This window comes from Phascolarctos cinereus, unplaced genomic scaffold, assembly GCF_003287225.1.
Source record: "Phascolarctos cinereus isolate Bilbo 61053 unplaced genomic scaffold, phaCin_HiC Scaffold_3;HRSCAF=262, whole genome shotgun sequence".
Taxonomy (NCBI): domain Eukaryota; kingdom Metazoa; phylum Chordata; class Mammalia; order Diprotodontia; family Phascolarctidae; genus Phascolarctos; species Phascolarctos cinereus.
Genome location: NW_027555736.1, coordinates 112795957 through 112812695, shown reverse-complemented (window position 1 = coordinate 112812695; position 16739 = coordinate 112795957). Strand labels below are relative to the sequence as shown.

The 16739-nt window shown below is 39.8% G+C and overlaps 1 protein-coding gene across 2 annotated transcripts in view; it reads right to left on the bottom strand.

Annotated features, from left to right (window-relative positions):
- Positions 1-479: 479 nt before the first annotated feature.
- Positions 480-16739, bottom strand: part of ADAMTSL3 (ADAMTS like 3) — a 567152-nt gene continuing 550892 nt past the window's right edge. For both annotated transcript variants that reach the window (XM_020966068.2, XM_020966078.2), the window contains exons 29-30: positions 3990-4204; positions 480-2590 (exon numbers count right to left, since the gene is read on the bottom strand). In XM_020966068.2, the coding sequence (XP_020821727.1) occupies positions 2481-2590; positions 3990-4204 (325 nt within the window). In that variant the 3' untranslated portion in view covers positions 480-2480. The remainder of the gene's footprint in view (positions 2591-3989; positions 4205-16739) is intronic.

Sequence of the window (16739 nt, the reverse complement as noted above, 5' to 3'; positions counted from 1 at the left end):
GGAAGAAGATGGCTCCCCTAGTTTGGACAAAAGGTATCCTGAGGCTTACATATGTATAGATAAAGATAGATAGATAGATATAGCTATAAATGTGTGTGTATGTAAATGTGTGTGTGTGTGTGTGTGTGTGTGCATGCATGTGTATATCTCAGTCCATTAACTTTCCTCATCTTCCTTCTCGCCAAGGCCCCTCCTTCCTTCCACATGTCCTACCCTCAACCCAAGTTTATGGTATCTGTAACTCCTTTTTGCCACTTCCCAATTGCCTTGGATATTCATTTTAATACCATTTCACCTGTGTTAAAGATGCTTTGGATGGATGGAGGAGGTGGAGATTGGAGGCACATATTATGATTTGCTGTAAGATAGTCCTTCCCTCCCCCTGGAGGGTCTTGGGCCCTGAGCACCTTAGGGATGGTGTGGATATCCCCATATAGAGAGGCCACAAGAGAAGCCACAAAAAGAAATGCTCTCCATAATGATGGTGCAGCTGAATAACCAAACTCAATTTTATTTCTGAATTACTGAAGCGGTTTTTATGAAAGATATATAGTGAACACTTCTTGTTACTGTAACAGTAGTCAATACACTACAGAGGCATGTCACTTTGATGGTAATAAACAGTTTCCTTATTGCAAGAATATACTCAACCCAACCCAGAGGGTATAATAGAAAACAAGAAATGCTTAATGTTAACTCTTAAAGTTTAAATACAAATATGAAGTAATTTAATATGAATTCTTGGTAATAAGAAAAATATATGTTCCATAATCTTTATTACACACTGTACAAAACAAAATATTGCACTTTAAGAATCATACAATAAATATATACAAAAGTTATCTTACAAATGTTCTTTGTCCTTTTAATTTAAAAACCTGTTTCAACAGTCAAGACCCATTACTGATTAAAAAAAAAAAAGCTTGTCATCTGGAGTATCCTCTCCCACACAGCCACCAAATGCTGTGCCTTCTAAGCCCTTGGGATACAGTAGTGCTCATCTCAGTTTCAGTGATGCTAAAAATTATGGCCTGGGAGACCTGTGGCTTTCCAAATTACAATGTGCCAATTCTGGGACTGCTCCTGCCCTCCAAGAAACCAAAGCCAAAATGTATGTCCCCTGTTGGGCACTGAGGCAAGAAACAGTGAGATGTGCTTCCCCCTCAGATTTCATCATTGCTACAAATGGGTAAAATATTGCATGTAAACAGAGCAGCTGTGGCACCTTCCTCAGACTGCCAGGACATCCAAATGCTGAATCCTTAATTCTTTTTTCTCTCCCCTCAACCCCCCTCCCCTCACTTTTTTTTTTGGTCAGCCAGGCTTAGAATTGGCAATACATCTAGGAAGATGGTAGAGAAGTCTTTCAATGGTAGGTTTAGAATTTATAATGTGCAAGCTTGAGTTCCTTTTTTGAGTGATGGAAGCTCAATGTGTATGAAAATTGTCAATGGCTTCACTATTAAGAATCCTATTTAGAACACTACTTCCTTATTATTTTGATTCAGGATTGAAAAAAATATAAAATACTGAGGAATGATATTTGACACAGACTGGGCCAGATAAGGCTTAGATTTCCTATCTGGTCATGTGCAAGAGAATAGTGCTTACCAAAGTGTCATTCACAGCTCTTCTAAAGAAGTGTTGAGTCTAATTCAAAGTCAGTAGAAATGACTAAGTAGAGCTTCCCTCTGATCATCTTTCAATCTGAGTGGAAGAGGATAGGAACCAAGCCAAGCAGCGCCTCCTCTGATTAAAAAAATACAGATTTCTGGAGTGGAAAATGGCAAGACTGTCAAGAATGCTGTTTCCCATTTGGTACATAAACACTGGTTAGGGATGTGAGATGCTCTCCCACACTGTGTATCCAGCCACCAGCCAATCTTGAGAAAACTTGTCCTGAGAGTTTGCCTCATAGTCCAATCTTAAAGCCAGCTATGAAAAATACAATCAATGACACAACCACCACCTGAACAGCTACTGGCCAGAGCATCTGAAACTTCAGTACCTTGTAAATTCTAAAACACACTAAAAATATGAAGTTGAGAAACAGTCATCAGTTGCTGCACTTCCCAAGTCTTCAGGATGTATTAATCTACTATGATTTCCTACAAATCACAGGAAGTGAGCAGTATTTGATGCACTGGTGATAATAGTGTTTTCCCGATTACAATCATGTAACAAGGGCCTATTCAGTTCAATGGATTACATGCTATGGTGTTTTAAATTCTGGAACAGCAACAACAACAACAAAAAAAACCGTAAGTGTTGAAAGTTCACCATGGGAATGCTGATCAAGGAAAAAAAAACCCAAAATCATGGAAAAAATTCCACTCTATAAAATTCTAACTGTGGTGTTTCTGCATCAACATCCATTTTACTTTTAAGCCTAGAGTCTTACACTGAATACATACTTTGGAACCAGCTACATGCAAAGAACTTCCTCCTCTTCATAGCAGCACCATGAACTTTGCACAGAGCTATGCTTCTTGACAAGACTGGCAACACCGTTGTTTGTAGAGGTCTATCGAGCACAAGTTTAGGTGCTTTACAAACGTACAGTAGTGAGTTGTGTCCTTGCATTCTCCTTCTGCAAAAATAACAACTGATTAATTAGCTGGATTTATTAAACATTTTATTTTATTTTGGGTACAGTCCTACGTTCTCATCAGCATCAGGAATTCCCAACGTAGAAGCTCTCTTCAGGGATGCAGCTTGGCAACAACAAATTTACATACTTAATTGTCTGGGAAATCTAGAGGCTAATTGACCTACTTAGGGTCAACACAGTTAGTATGTGTCAGAGGAAAGGCTTAAACACAGGTGTTCTACTCTACCACATTGCTGCTCAATGGGGAACATTTTCATGAACAATACGTTCATTTTAATTAAAGGTATTAATAGGCAATGTGGCACAATGGATATGGAACTAGATTTGAATTCAGAGGGACCCACGTTCAAATTCTGCTTCTGACCAGTTCTGACTGTGATCCTGGGCAAGTCATAATCTCTGAGTGCTCTAGGCAACTCTCTTAAACCAAACATTTCAGAGAAGCTGTGGACCCCTATTGGTTGAAGCAGTTTCGTAACCTGAGACTTCCCCAAGTCAGTGAAAACCCTATCCCTATCCTTATCCCTATGTGCATTTAGTAGTGTGATTTATTATTAAATAATAAATGCATAATTGATGAATAAGCCACACATTAAAAAACTCTAGTTCTAAAGGGTTGTATTTCTACAAACCTTTCAACTAACTAGTCAACACAGAATAAACATAATTAAACTCTCTAGTTACAAGTCCATATGGTAGTCATTGGTACTTTACAGTACTGACAAAGTACTTTACCTCTGCAGTGACCTGAATTCCAGGCCTCTTTTGGTTAAAAAAAGATTCAGTTTAATAGCCACATCTTACTTCTTTGGTTGCTGCACAGAACAATTATTTATGCTGGCACTTGTAGGAGTCTCTTCAAAGCTGACGCACCTTCTCAGTGCTGGGAATGGAGATTGTTGGAAAGCCTGGCCATTGTTGGTAGTAAAACCAAACACCAAAGAATATGTGCTAGTGAACCAGACATGCCTTGAGGGTTTATTCAGGATTTTTTCCTCCAAAGAGTCTGAAGTCTGGCCTGGAGCCAAAATAGTCAGTCCCCCTCATTACATTTTAATGGATAGGAAACAACAAGTAAATCAATAGATTGACAAAAAGATTAAAAAAAAAAAGTGAATGGATGGTAGCCTTAGAGGGGAAGGCTCAAGCAGCTTTAAGATGTATTATACATTATCTTGGGAATCCTTACCCGAGACAAAAGGCATTACTTTCTATCAAGCCACTCAAATCATCTTCAACCCCCAAAGCCAACTACCATAATAATCATATAGTAGCAAGTAGGATTCATACCCGGAATGACTTAATGACAAGTCGAGTGCTCTTCACACTCACTACACCATTCTGAGGACCATGAAAAGTACTTAAAATGGGTACATACTACCACAGGAAGTGACATTGCAGTGCTTCCAGGTCACTGGTCTCTGTCTAGAACCGCAGTGGTGAGCTGCCACAGGTCGGTTGCTTTTTCGGTGTACGCATTCCACTTTCCGGGATTGAAACCCATTGCCACAGGCTGCCGTGCAGGGCTTCCAAGGGCCTGTGCGCCAGTATACATCACACGGCTCAGAGGAGCAGTTTCTTCTCAGGTTGGATCTAAAGGGAGAAAAGTAGGAGAATCAGGGAGATTTGGAGGAGGAGGAAGAGTAAGCACTTTTCTGGAACACTGTTTTACCTTAAAACTACTGGGTAATCCCGACACTTAGACTCCTCCCACCAATTTTTTTTAAAGTTGTGATATTAGGATAGGAATTCAACTGACATTTGCCTTGGTGCTACCTCTGAAAATAAAGGTTCTTTCTCTAAGGAAATGAAATTTTCAGGTGAGTGTTTTCTCTGCTCGAGGAAACAAAACTTTGTTTTCAAATATCCTGCATTTACCATATTCTACCCAATTTACCTCCAACTTCCTCAGATAAAACAATCACATAATGTAGTTGGGCAAAGGGCAGGAGGAGGAAATCTAATCTAATCTAACAAAAATATCAAAGATTCAAAGGAAGAAGAGATGGAGAGAGGTAAGGAAAGCAAAACAAAGTAGGTTAATGAACACCTCAGAAGCGAATATCAATTGCACTCATTTCAAGGTAGGGATGGGGATAGGGAGCAAGCATCTTCTGCTCAGACGTCAGAATGAGGCATGGAGTCCTCCAGTTGTAAGATGAAATGGATTGGCTAGGGATCTAGGGAAGTCAAAAGTAGGGTGCCAGATAGAGGAAATAAGGAAGAGGGCTAAGGACTTGCTCTAAAGAGGTAAAAAAAAAAAGACTTCTACTCTCTTCTTCACTGACTTCCATGAAACTACACTATTGAGAGAAATTATTATTCTGTTATATCAATTATTAATCGTGGTCCACCCTTCTATTTTCTGTGAAGGGCCAACTCCTGTTAAGGTCAGTCAGTCTCTGAAGGGCATGGCTGACTGAAGAGATTTCTCCTAGCCCTCAAGGAACATGCTTGTTAATTTGGGTGGGACTCCACCCAACTAAGAGTCTGAGAGAAATGATTATTAATAACCAACGAGTTGGGAAGATCCAGAGTTTCCCCCTTTTTCTAAAGTTCTCGTTTCAAAAGCTCAATCTCGGAAGGCTGAATTAACTATCTCCTCTCCCATCCAACCTTATATGGAATTTAATCTAAGGTAGGGAAGTCCACTGTGCTCTACACTAGTTAGGGTGGGGATAAATTCTTTGAATAGATTGTCCAAGGTGGGGGCAATTTAGAAGTAAATGACAAAATCAAAGTTCATTAGAATGGGTCCAGCCCCTCATTGTAATATTCATTCCAATCAGAGCTGATTGCTCCCCTCAGGAACACACCTCTTCCAAGGGCATGTGAGCCATGAGCTCCAGCCATGATTGTCTTTGGCATTTGAGAGTATACTGACCTCTTTCATTTCTAAACTGATTAATTAGATTGACTAGAAATTATGTCTCTTGAACTTTTAAAAAGTCACAAGTCCTAATTTCTGTTTATTTAGAGTACAGTCTGGTGGAGCCCTTACCCTGAGAGAGGCAACCTCTGTCCTTGATCCCTTCCATTAGAGTTTAAGGTGACCCAGCTTGTGAAGAAGAAAACTAGCCAGAGAGGTCTGGATGGAGATGGCTTTCCTTTGCCCAGATTGCTGGAGGATGCTGAGTCTCACCATGAAGCCATGTTCTCAGTAGGAGGAGCTGAAGACTTTTAGATCACCTCCTCATTAAATGTTCGGAGTTGATTTTCACTTGTGAGGGGAATTCCCTTTCAGAAGGGATTTAAGGCATTTCAGGGTCTCCCTTGGTGTCTTTGGTTACTGAGAGAAACCACTGAGAGTCAATTTATTGATTGCAGTCTAGCCTAATTAATAAATTGATTATTAATTAGCCAGAAACTCTGTCCCTTGGGGTTTTCATTCATCTCACTATCCTGATTTCTCTTCTTACCACTCTGTTGTCCTGTTTCCTTCACTGGGTCTTTTTTCTCTTCTTACCCTTTATAAGATTTTTACAAAGTTTTGTCTTTGGTACTTTTTTTCTTTCTTTCTAAGCAATCTTCTTTAACAATCCCATTCGTTCCCTTGGTTTTATCCAACACCCTTTCATGTGGATGGATTACAAATCTCTCTGTTCAGTCCCCATGTCTATTGTGTTCTCCAGTCCTGACTCTCATTTCCAACTTCACCTGAATAAAATCTCAAACTAAAATCATATGAGTTTCCTTTACCTCAGATCAACTTTCATTTTTTTCCTATCTCTCAGTAATACCAATACAATCAATCAACATGTATTTAATAAGTTCTTACTACATGCCAGGCACTGGGCTGGGCTAGTTGCTGAAAATACCAAAAAATAATAACTATTTTTATAATAAATTCCTGCCTGTAAGGTGTTAGGACCATTAAGGGGTCTCCTGAATTTGTCTTTTTGAGTTGCCATATTTTTCCAGAAACACTGGACCCACAGCATGCAGGAAGCCCTGAATGTGCCAAGGATAGTGCCTAATCAGCTGACATAATTTGTTGTTTGCATCCCAAACTGGACTCCCTGTGTGTCCTCGGGAGTCAAGACGGGTACCAGTTGAGGGCAGCTAGGTGGTGCAGTGGATAGAGCACAGGCTCTGAAGTCAGGAGGACCTGAGTTCAAATGTGGCCTCAGACCAAACACTTGGCACATATTAGCTGTGTGACCCTGGGCAAGTCACTTAACCCCAACTGCCTTAAAAAAAAAAAGATGAGCACCAGGTCATTCTGTAATTGTGCAGCTAGGACCCTTGAAGATAAAGAGACCATTACTTCTTCATGGTTTAGTAGTTCCCAAGGGAAAAGAATGTGGCTTTTACCATTGCCTTGCTCTTCCCCTTTGGGAGGAGTTTTGTCCTTTTCAAACCTTTATTGCACCTTTTCCCCCTCCCATGCCATGCCCCTTCAGGTAGAGATTTCTGGTTAGTAGAGATTTACTCCTTCCTTTGTCCTGCTTTTATAAAAATGCAAACTTCTGTATGGATTGTGAACTCTTTAGGTTCCACATACATGTTCACTTCTCTTGTACTAAACCTATTTTTCATGTAAATTTTATGAAATTGTGACTGTTAAAGAGCTTGTGTAGCATGTAAATAATAGGAATATACAAATCAGTGGAGTAGATCAGGAGGGTCAAACTCAAATAACTTACTCCCCTCCATGCACTGTCTAATCTCTGGACCTTGACCAACCTGCTGCTCCTCAAACATGATTCTCTATTTCTTGTCTTCGTGCCTTCGTATTCTTGTTCCTTCTCCGGCCTAGAACACTCTGCACCTTCACCTCTCTGTGCCTCTTCGTTTCCTAGACTTCATTCAAGACTCGCTTCAAATCCCACCATCTGTGAGAGGATTTTTCGGCTCCTTCCTAGCTACTAATTAATGCCTTTCCCTTTCAGTTTACCTTCATCTACTCTGTAAGTGTCTTGTATGTACCTAATTACTAACCTGTCGTCTCCCCCACTAAGCTATGAGCCCTGAGTGCTTAATGCAGTGCCTGCTATAGAGTAAGAGCTTAATAAGTACTTTAAAATAATTAATTAATTAATTTTTAATTTATGGAATAAAACAAGCATTTCTAGAACATAGTATAATAAAATAATACATAGTATAGTTTGTATGATTAAATATATATAATAAAATAATTATATATAAAACATATAATAGTATAATTTGCACAAAAGTGCAAATCTATTATTTACAACTTGCTGTTCCTTTTAAATATATAATAAAGTTATAACATAAATTTCTTTTTTCCCTTCTCCCACCCTAGAGATGGCTACCATTAGACACAAATATGTATATATGTAAAATGAGTCTATATATATCAGTTCTTTCTCTGGATGCAGATAGCATTTTCCTTTTTATGACTTTCATAGTTAATCTGGATATTTATAATAGTAAAAAATGACTTAGTTGTTCAGTTATTCTTAGAACAATATTGCTGTTAATGTATACAACGTTCTCTTGGCTCTGCTCATTTTGTTCTTCAGTAAGTATTTCATGCAAGTCTATCCATCTTTTTCTAAGATTATTGAGCTCATCATTTCTTATGGCACAATAGTATTCCATCACGATCATATACCACAACTTGTTCAGGCTGAACAAAATAAGTACTTGCTGACTTACTGCCTGGTAAAAATTGATATTTATAACTGAAAGCTCTATTAATAACAGACTATTTCAGACATGACAGTGAAAGGCCTTGAGATCATGCCACATGAAGATGAATAGAAGGAATTGGGCATGTTTGTCCTGGGGAAGAGAAAAAAGTTGGGGAGAGGAATGGCCATGAAAACTCCCTTTAAACAGCAGTCACATGGAAGAGGGATTAGACAGTTTCTGCTTGGGCACATATTGTGGATCCAGAAACTGGTAAGAAAAAACTTCCTAATAATTAAAGCTACCCAAAAATGAAATAGGATGGGGCGTTGAGAGGTAGTGAGAAGGATCCCTTTCACTTGAGATCTCTATGCAAAAGCCGCATGACTGCTTGTCAAAGATGTCATTGAAAAGGAAACTAAGATAGTACGAGTTTAAGTGATCTGCCCAGGGTATAGAAATAATAAGAATCTTTGGTGAAACTGGAACTAAATGCTCCCAATTCTAGGTTTACTGTCTTGGCCACTATACCATGCTGTCTCTCTAATGTCTGGGTTTAGTTTCCTTTAAATTTTGAGATTCTGTGATTCAAAATCCCATCTGCAAATGATATAAATTGTTTATGGGAAGCTTTGGCTGTAAAGAGAAGTTAAATTTCATAAATAATGCTTCAAATGGTTTGAAAACACTATTTTCAAGAAGGGATATTTCTTTCTTGTTTCTTTATCTTTGAAATGGAAAGTTACCTCCTTCTGACTAGAAAGAGGAAGTTTTTGGATTTTACTTCAGAGTGTAGAGGTACCCTATGTGGTTGTAATTTTTCTTTCTCTGCTTCAGCCTTGTGAGGAGAGACGATGGGGGAGTCAGAGGGAATCACAGTCTAAGCAAGACATACTGATATCCAGAGGGCAAAGAAATCCAAACCCCAGAAGTAAGATGAAATTCTGGGGATAAATATGGAAAATGTGCTTCTTTGAGCTGTGAAGTTTTCATCAGGTAATGCAAATTCAAATCTATAACAAAGACCTACTATTTTTACTGACAGGTACTAGGCTTGTAATTCCAACACACGCCACAAGGTGGTGCCTGGAATCTAATTTTTGTTTGTTCAATGATCATTGGTGATAGTAATTATTTGGCATCTCCAAATATAGGCTCTTTGATTTGAATTGCATCCTCTGGCCCAGTAATAAAGGCATATCCTACAAAAAGAAAAGGACCTTTTATTTAATTTGCATAAAGAACTCCCAGGCAAGAAAATTCTCCCCATCAATGGAAGTCAGTACCTTCTCAGCAACTTTTCAGAATTGCCTACAGTCTCGAGAGAGTGATTTGTCCAAGGTCACACAGCCAGTCTGTATCGAGAAAAGGCTTAAACCCAGATCTTCCAGGCTTCAAGACCAACTCTCTACCTACGGTACTATACTTCCTCTTTGGATAACTAACAAAAAGGAGGAATTAAGGGAACATTTTTTTAAAAGACATTTTCTTTATTAAAAAAAAAAAACCTATACAATTAATTAAGTGCTAATTACTTCACTTTCTAACTTGTAGAGGGCACAGTTTAAAAAAATGCAACACTTATATGGGCACTTGGTACCTTTTCTTACTGAATTCAATTTTGTAGTAATTACTGCTAAATTTTATTTTAACCACTTCTTCCTATTCTCAAGAAACCGTTTAACTGATGCCTTTTTGGGTATTGCTTAGTTAAAGTTTCTGGGTGGCTTGTGGACTCTTTGTTCCTCATTCTTGCTTTGCCTACTTCAAAGCTTTGAACAATCAGGGCTTGGCATCAAAACTTTCTGCTTTGAGCCAGTTCAGCCATGAAAAGCCTTTAATCAGCCTAGGCCTTCTAATCACTGCAGTCAAGATCTTCTTTGTTTGAATTCTGCCAGTTGGAGAATAAGGAAATTTGGAAGTTGGAAGAGGTCTTGGCGGTCATCTAGCTCTACTTCCCAAACAAATGTGAGAATCCCTTAGATACAATCCCTGATCGAGGCGTGAACGTCCTCCACTCGTGAGTGGGACAGCTTTCTATGGAGCCCTTTGGTCAAAGTTACTGTAGACCTTCTAACCATGTTGTGCCCACTGGAGCAATGCAGAATAGTTTTACTGCCTCCTCCTAATGAAAGCCCATCAAATATTCTAATGTTATCATGTCCCAAGCAGAATATTGCACGGATGTCATCTATATCCCATGTCATGTAGTTTTTCTTCTGGATTCTGGATGCCTTTCTATTTATTTATTCATGTTCTTCTAGCAACTGATTGCACAGTGAATAAAACTGCTGTACTTAAGAGTCAGGAAGACCAGAATTCAAACACTTACTAGCTGTGTGATCCTGGGCAAGTCGCTTAATCTCTGCAGAGCTTCAGTTTCCTGAACTGTAAAATGAGGATAATAATAGAACTTATCTCCCAGGATTGTTGTGAGGATCAAAAGAGATAATATATGTAAAAGCGCTTAGCACAGTGCCTAGCACATAGTAGGCTCTTGCTAAATGCTAATTCCTTCCTTTCTTCCTTCCCTTCTTGAAATCTTATGTCCAACCAGAACCTAATACTTCAGATGTGGTCAGATCAGTGCAGAATACAGGGATCATTGCCAAGATCTGGATGCTATCATGAACATAATTTGAGACAGTGTGGGCTTTTTTCTTTTTTTAAAGCAGCCACATCATACTTTCTGTTTATGTTGAACTTGTGGTTAAACTTCTCAGGTCTCTTTACATGAACTACTCCCAAGCTAGGTCTTTTCCCATCCCACACTTGTGCCATATATATATGTCAGATATTATGAGCTATGAGAACCCTTAGTGGAGTAGGTCCAGCAGGACAAGGTGATGATAGCACCTGAAGTCGTCAGTGACCTTGTGCATGGAGATGGACTATCTGAGGGATAGCGTACCCAAGATCTAGACAGGTAATGTTTTATTGCTACTTTTCTTACTGCACTATATCATTGAATGCCTTTTGACTTGAATTGCATCTCTGGCCTAGTAATAAAGGCAAACACATTGGTGGGGACTCGTGAGCTGTGGGTTTGAGGGGATGCAGACTCACAAAGTATGCTAAATCTGGGGACTGGGGGGTGAGTTGGGGGAGGAGCACCGAGCTGCCATTTCCCTATTAGCTTTCCCTTCTAATTTCTCATTCAGTGCCTGTGGCATTCTACTCAAGACTCTGGTTCAAGCTGACACCAATCCTCTAACTGGCACTCTTTAGAGAAGTTCACAAGTTTACTATCATCCAACACATACTGCTTCAGCTTACCTATTTGGGGGTAGTGGATCATGGTGGGATCTGGGCCCTGATCAACCAACCAGAGAAAACAATAACAATGGCTAACATTCATATGGTACCTTAAAGTTTGGAAAGCTCTTTACATGTGTTAGCTCACTTGAACCTCACAACTCTTGGAGGTTGGTACTATTATTCCTAGTTTATAGATGATAGAACAGTCGCAGAGAGCGTGAATAACTTGCTTAGGGTCATCAGCTAGCAAATATCTGAGGCCAGAGTCCAACTCAGGTCTCCAAGTCTAACGCTGGATCCATTGTGCTACCTAGTTGCCCCAGCCCTCGCCCCTCTCCAGGACTAAACCTGGAACCCTCCTCACCTCAGAATCCACTTCCATGCGTGGAGGCTATACCTAGTCTTACCTGAGCCAATCAATCAACATTTATTAAATGCTTACTACTGGCAACGTACTATGCCAAGGATACAAGACAAAAATGAAAGAGTCCCTGTCCTCAAAGAGCTTACATTCATTTTAACAAAACCTTCTGAGAAAACAATGCCTTAGTCTTCTGTTACCAAGTGCCTACAGAAAGGCCAACTTTGACACCAAAGCTCCTGGTGAAGTACCAAGAGTGTGCCCCTAGCCTCAGTCTCTTTCAGAGATAATGGATGTGGAGGCCTCTTGTCTCAGAATCTAATGTCACGTGTAAAGGCAACACCCACACTTTCCCTAAACCATAGCTGACTATGAACAAAGATAAGACAAAGGAAAAAGGGATTCAAAGACAGAGTAGAATTAAAATATAAAGTCCTTGAGGGCCAGGACTATTGTTAATTTGTGCTCAGCACAGTGCCTGGAATGTACTAGGTGCTTAATAAATGCTTGATTATTGGTTGAGTACAGTACACAGCTACATATGGCCAAATGTAGGGTCAAGATTGTGATGAGAAGGGGCAGCTCGGAAGTGCAGTGGATACAGCGCGGATGCTGAAGTCAGGAGGACCTGAGTTCAAATCTGGCCTCAGACCAAACACTTGACACTTGCTGACTATGTGACCCTGGGCAAGTCACTTAATCTCAATTACCTAAATAAATAAATAAAAATAAACAAATAAGCAAAAAAAAAAAGATTGTGATGGGAAGAAGGATGACGAAGAAGTGAAGGTCCCTCTGAGAAAAATACCTTAGCCTTTGCTACCCTTTGGCACCCAGACATCAGGCCTCTTCTCTGCTTGATCTCCAACCTTGGTCTCACTGCCATGACCTTGTTAAGGTACAGGTTCTTAGATTCTAGTTCTAATTAAGAACCAAGTACATGACAAGTGTATGAAGCATCTCCTGTGTATCATTCCTTGTTTGGGATGTCAGAATGGCAGTGAGTGTGGTTTTACCAATCCAAATACTCAGCCCAATAATTCCACTGCATCAACTACAGTGATATGCTGGCAAATATTTAACAATAGGTTTTCCAAAAAAGCAGGACAAATGTTTACATTTAATCTACATTATTAACATTTTCTCTATCACTTTTGTAAGTCTAGAAATCTCAAAACAATAAATCAAACCCTGATTTGTAGCATTTGATGATTTCTGAGAAGTAAATGCTCACACAGAAATTCAATAATTGGCTCTCAGGAGCCAGTCTGAGCTGGCTCCATCATACCAATCCACTGCTTTCTTCAGGAATGGAGCGGGATGAATAGGCTGATACTGCCTATCCTTTCACAAGATTCTGGAGAGTAGGCATCCCAGTCAACTGGTGCTTCCTCCAGTCCCTCCCACCCTCTTCCCTACAATTCAGCCACTGTCTGCTGAGGCTGCAAACAAACAATCCCCCTTTCTCTGCTATCACTTCTGCTCTCTCATCCCTATCCTTCTTATCCTTAGCCCTTCCCTGTCCCTATCCTTCTCTGCCCTCTCTTTCCATTGTGCCTTCTATAGTACCCTCATCCCATTATTTAGTTTACCATCTTTCCTTCATCTTCTGCTTCTTCCTTCACACTACTTCATGGAACCTCACTCCCTCTGAAAGACAAGGCATTCCTGACCACCTTCTGTATTCCTGGCTGCTCCTCCCCTCAAACTTCAAGAAACTGTAAGCTAGGAAGAGAAGGAAACCTACTCTTTGCTCCTCATGAGAACCTGAAGAACCTTGCTCTGGCACCATCACTCAGCACCTTTGATTTGTCTAAATCATTCTGAGCGAGGTCCCAAACTCGTCTCCATGTCTCTCTCCCCTTTCTCAAGAAGTTTAGTACCACTCACAGTCTTCCTTTCTGGTCCAACTTGTGCCTTCCTGCTTAGCATATTTAAGGATTTTAATATACACACTGATATTCCTCCTCAAACCCCCTGGTCTCTCACTTAAAAAACTCCTCAACTTTTTTTTTTTAATAAGGCAGTTGGGGTTAAGTGACTTGCCCAGGGTCACACAGCTAGTAAGTGTCAAGTGTTTGGTCTGAGGCTGGATTTGAACTCAGGTACTCCTGACTTCAGAGCCGGTACTCTATCCACTGTGCCACCTAGCTGACCCTAAAACTCCTCAACTTTCATGGACTGCATCTTCACTCTACTCCAGCCACAGGCCTGGCCACACATTAGATATCACCATGACCTGTAGTCGTGCTCTCTCCAGGAACTGTGAAATTCCCTTCTCATCAGAGCTAGAATCATTCCATCTCTCTGCTTCATTTCTCCTAAATCTATTCTTTGTTATCACAATGACCTCTAGTTTGTTCGTTTATTCCAGTCTATCACCGCTTCTCTCATCATAGTTTGGGTTCTAGAGCCGATCAGATAACTGTACACTGTCCTCATTCCAAAGGCATTTATTAAGATTCGGGAGGAGAAAATGAGGCTGGTGACTTTGCACAGCCCTCCCTCACTTAAATCCAATTCACTTGCATGTAGTGGCATCAGCTCCCTGATGCATTTGTTATGTGTCTGGCACAGTGCTAAACACAGAGGATTAAAAAAAAAAAGACAAAAACAGTCGCTACCCTTAAGGAGTTTACATTCTGATTCCCCTCTATCTGTGAGTTCCTTACTGCTTTGTCCCACTGCTCTTCATAAACCAGTTAAAGCCTGTGTTTGGGTTACCCATCTCCCCCTTCCTTCCTCTGTTCCTATTCTCATGCTGCTGAATGCTGCCAGCAGAACACACAACCACACCACTACATATTTATGCAATCTGACTTCAGTTGAATACTCACTGCTGCATGACAGTTCACTTATTCTTCCTTTATCAATTCTCTCACATGCCCCGCTATGTGAAGGTTTGGTTATGACAATCCACCTATTCTTGAGCCCCCTGATGCCACTCTTCCACCACTCCCTCTCAGCAGAACTCCAGACTGTATTTTATGGAGACAAATCCTTCTGCTGTAAGCACACTGCAGCTTTTGATACTATCAGCTATCCCTTCTCTCTTTAATAACTTTTTTTTTTTGCAAGGCAATTGGGGTTAAGTGACTTGCCCAGGGTCACGCAGCTAGTAAGTGTCAAGTGTTTGGTCTGAGGCTGGATTTGAACTCAGGTTCTCCTGACTTCAGGGCTGGTACTCCATCCACTGTGCCACCTAGCTGCCCCCTAATTACTCCCTCTTTCTCTGGCTTCTGTGGTATAGCTTTCTCCTTGTCCTTCTCTTCCCCACCTAACAATTACTTCTCAGTCTCCCATGCTTCTTAAAAGTGGTTCTTTTCCAAAACTCTGTTCTAGGCCTTCTCTTCTTTCTTTGAGTTCTCAGTCATCTTTGCTGCTCCCATGATTATCATCTCTATATAGACACCTCCTAAATCTGTATATATAACTATGATCTCTCTCCTGAGCTTCAGTTCCCATATCACTTGGTCTAGTCTATTGGACATTTCTACCTGAATGTCCCATCAATATCTCAATCTCAACATCTCAAACCCAACAGAATTCACTGTAGTTCCCTCAGTCTACCCCTCCTTCAAATATGGTGCTTTTCTTTCTGTTAATAACCTCCTAGGGGATTATGAAGAGCAGTGGAATCTCCAATGTGTTCATTTTAATGACTTTATTTGAATAATTCCAAATTGCTTTCCAGAACAGTTATACTAATTCATAGCTACATCAACAATGCACTAATGTGCCTGTCTTTCCATGATGCCCACCCCCCTGCCCCAACATTGCCTGTTTCCATCTTCTGTCAGCTTTCCCTATTTGCTGGAAATTAGGTGAATCCTCAGGGTTATTTTGATTTTCATTTCTTATCATTAGTAATTTGCAGTATTCTTCCACATGGCTGTTGATAGTTAGCAATTCTTCATTTGAGAACTCTTCACTGATATCCTTTGATCACTTCTCTATTGGGAAACAAGATGATCCTTAAATTGCCTTGAAATTATAAAGTATTATTTAAACATTGCTAATAAATTGAGATGAAAGAGTATTTCCAGTAGAACACTCCTACATGAATTGATAAAATGGAAACTTGAAACTGAAAAACTGAGGACCAGATCTCTGACACGTTTATTGGGTCTTCACCTCTAGGTAGCTCAAACAGTTTAATCAGGTGAAAAGACCACTACTACCAAGGCTCAGAAAAGCCTGTGAGATGCTGGAAGGGCATTCAGCGTTAAGGCAACCTGAAGACTTTCAGCTTAAATAGTGGAGGCATGGACCCATCTCAGAAAGAAGAGAACTCTAAGACCTGAATTCTGGGTGAGTTAGAAAGAAGTATTCTAATCAAGCCAGAGGACAAGATCAATGTCAGGTTTGAGTTGTAGCTGTTAAAAAAAAATAAGTACCAGTCACAAAGGTGTACATATTAAACATGTATTAAATACTTATTGTGGAAAGCACAATGCTAGGTCCCAAGTGACAGTGCAGAGGATACAAAGGTTAAGTTTTAAAAATACTGTTCTTCCTCGAGGTGTTTACAATCTAGGAGGTGGAAAACAAGACAATGTATATATAATACATTGTGTATTACAAATGTGTAATACAAAACAGAATTTAAGTATATACAAAAGGCTTAAATTTAGAGGAGGTAGACTTTCACTTTCAGGCTGAGAAGAGGCCAAGAAATATTACATGAAGCTTCCATTTTAAATTGGATCCTTGACTTTTCAAGTTCAGAATTTTTATTTTATACATTCATTGAGGTTTGATTTTCTGGAAAAAATCTTTCCGTCATCTTGTAGCTAATGCTTATGTTTATAATGTCTACCATACTGCTGAATAATTGTGCTCCTCTATTTTAATAAAAAGTTATATTTTTGTAAAAACAAAAAAAGAATAATGATTGGTGCTCTATATTGATGT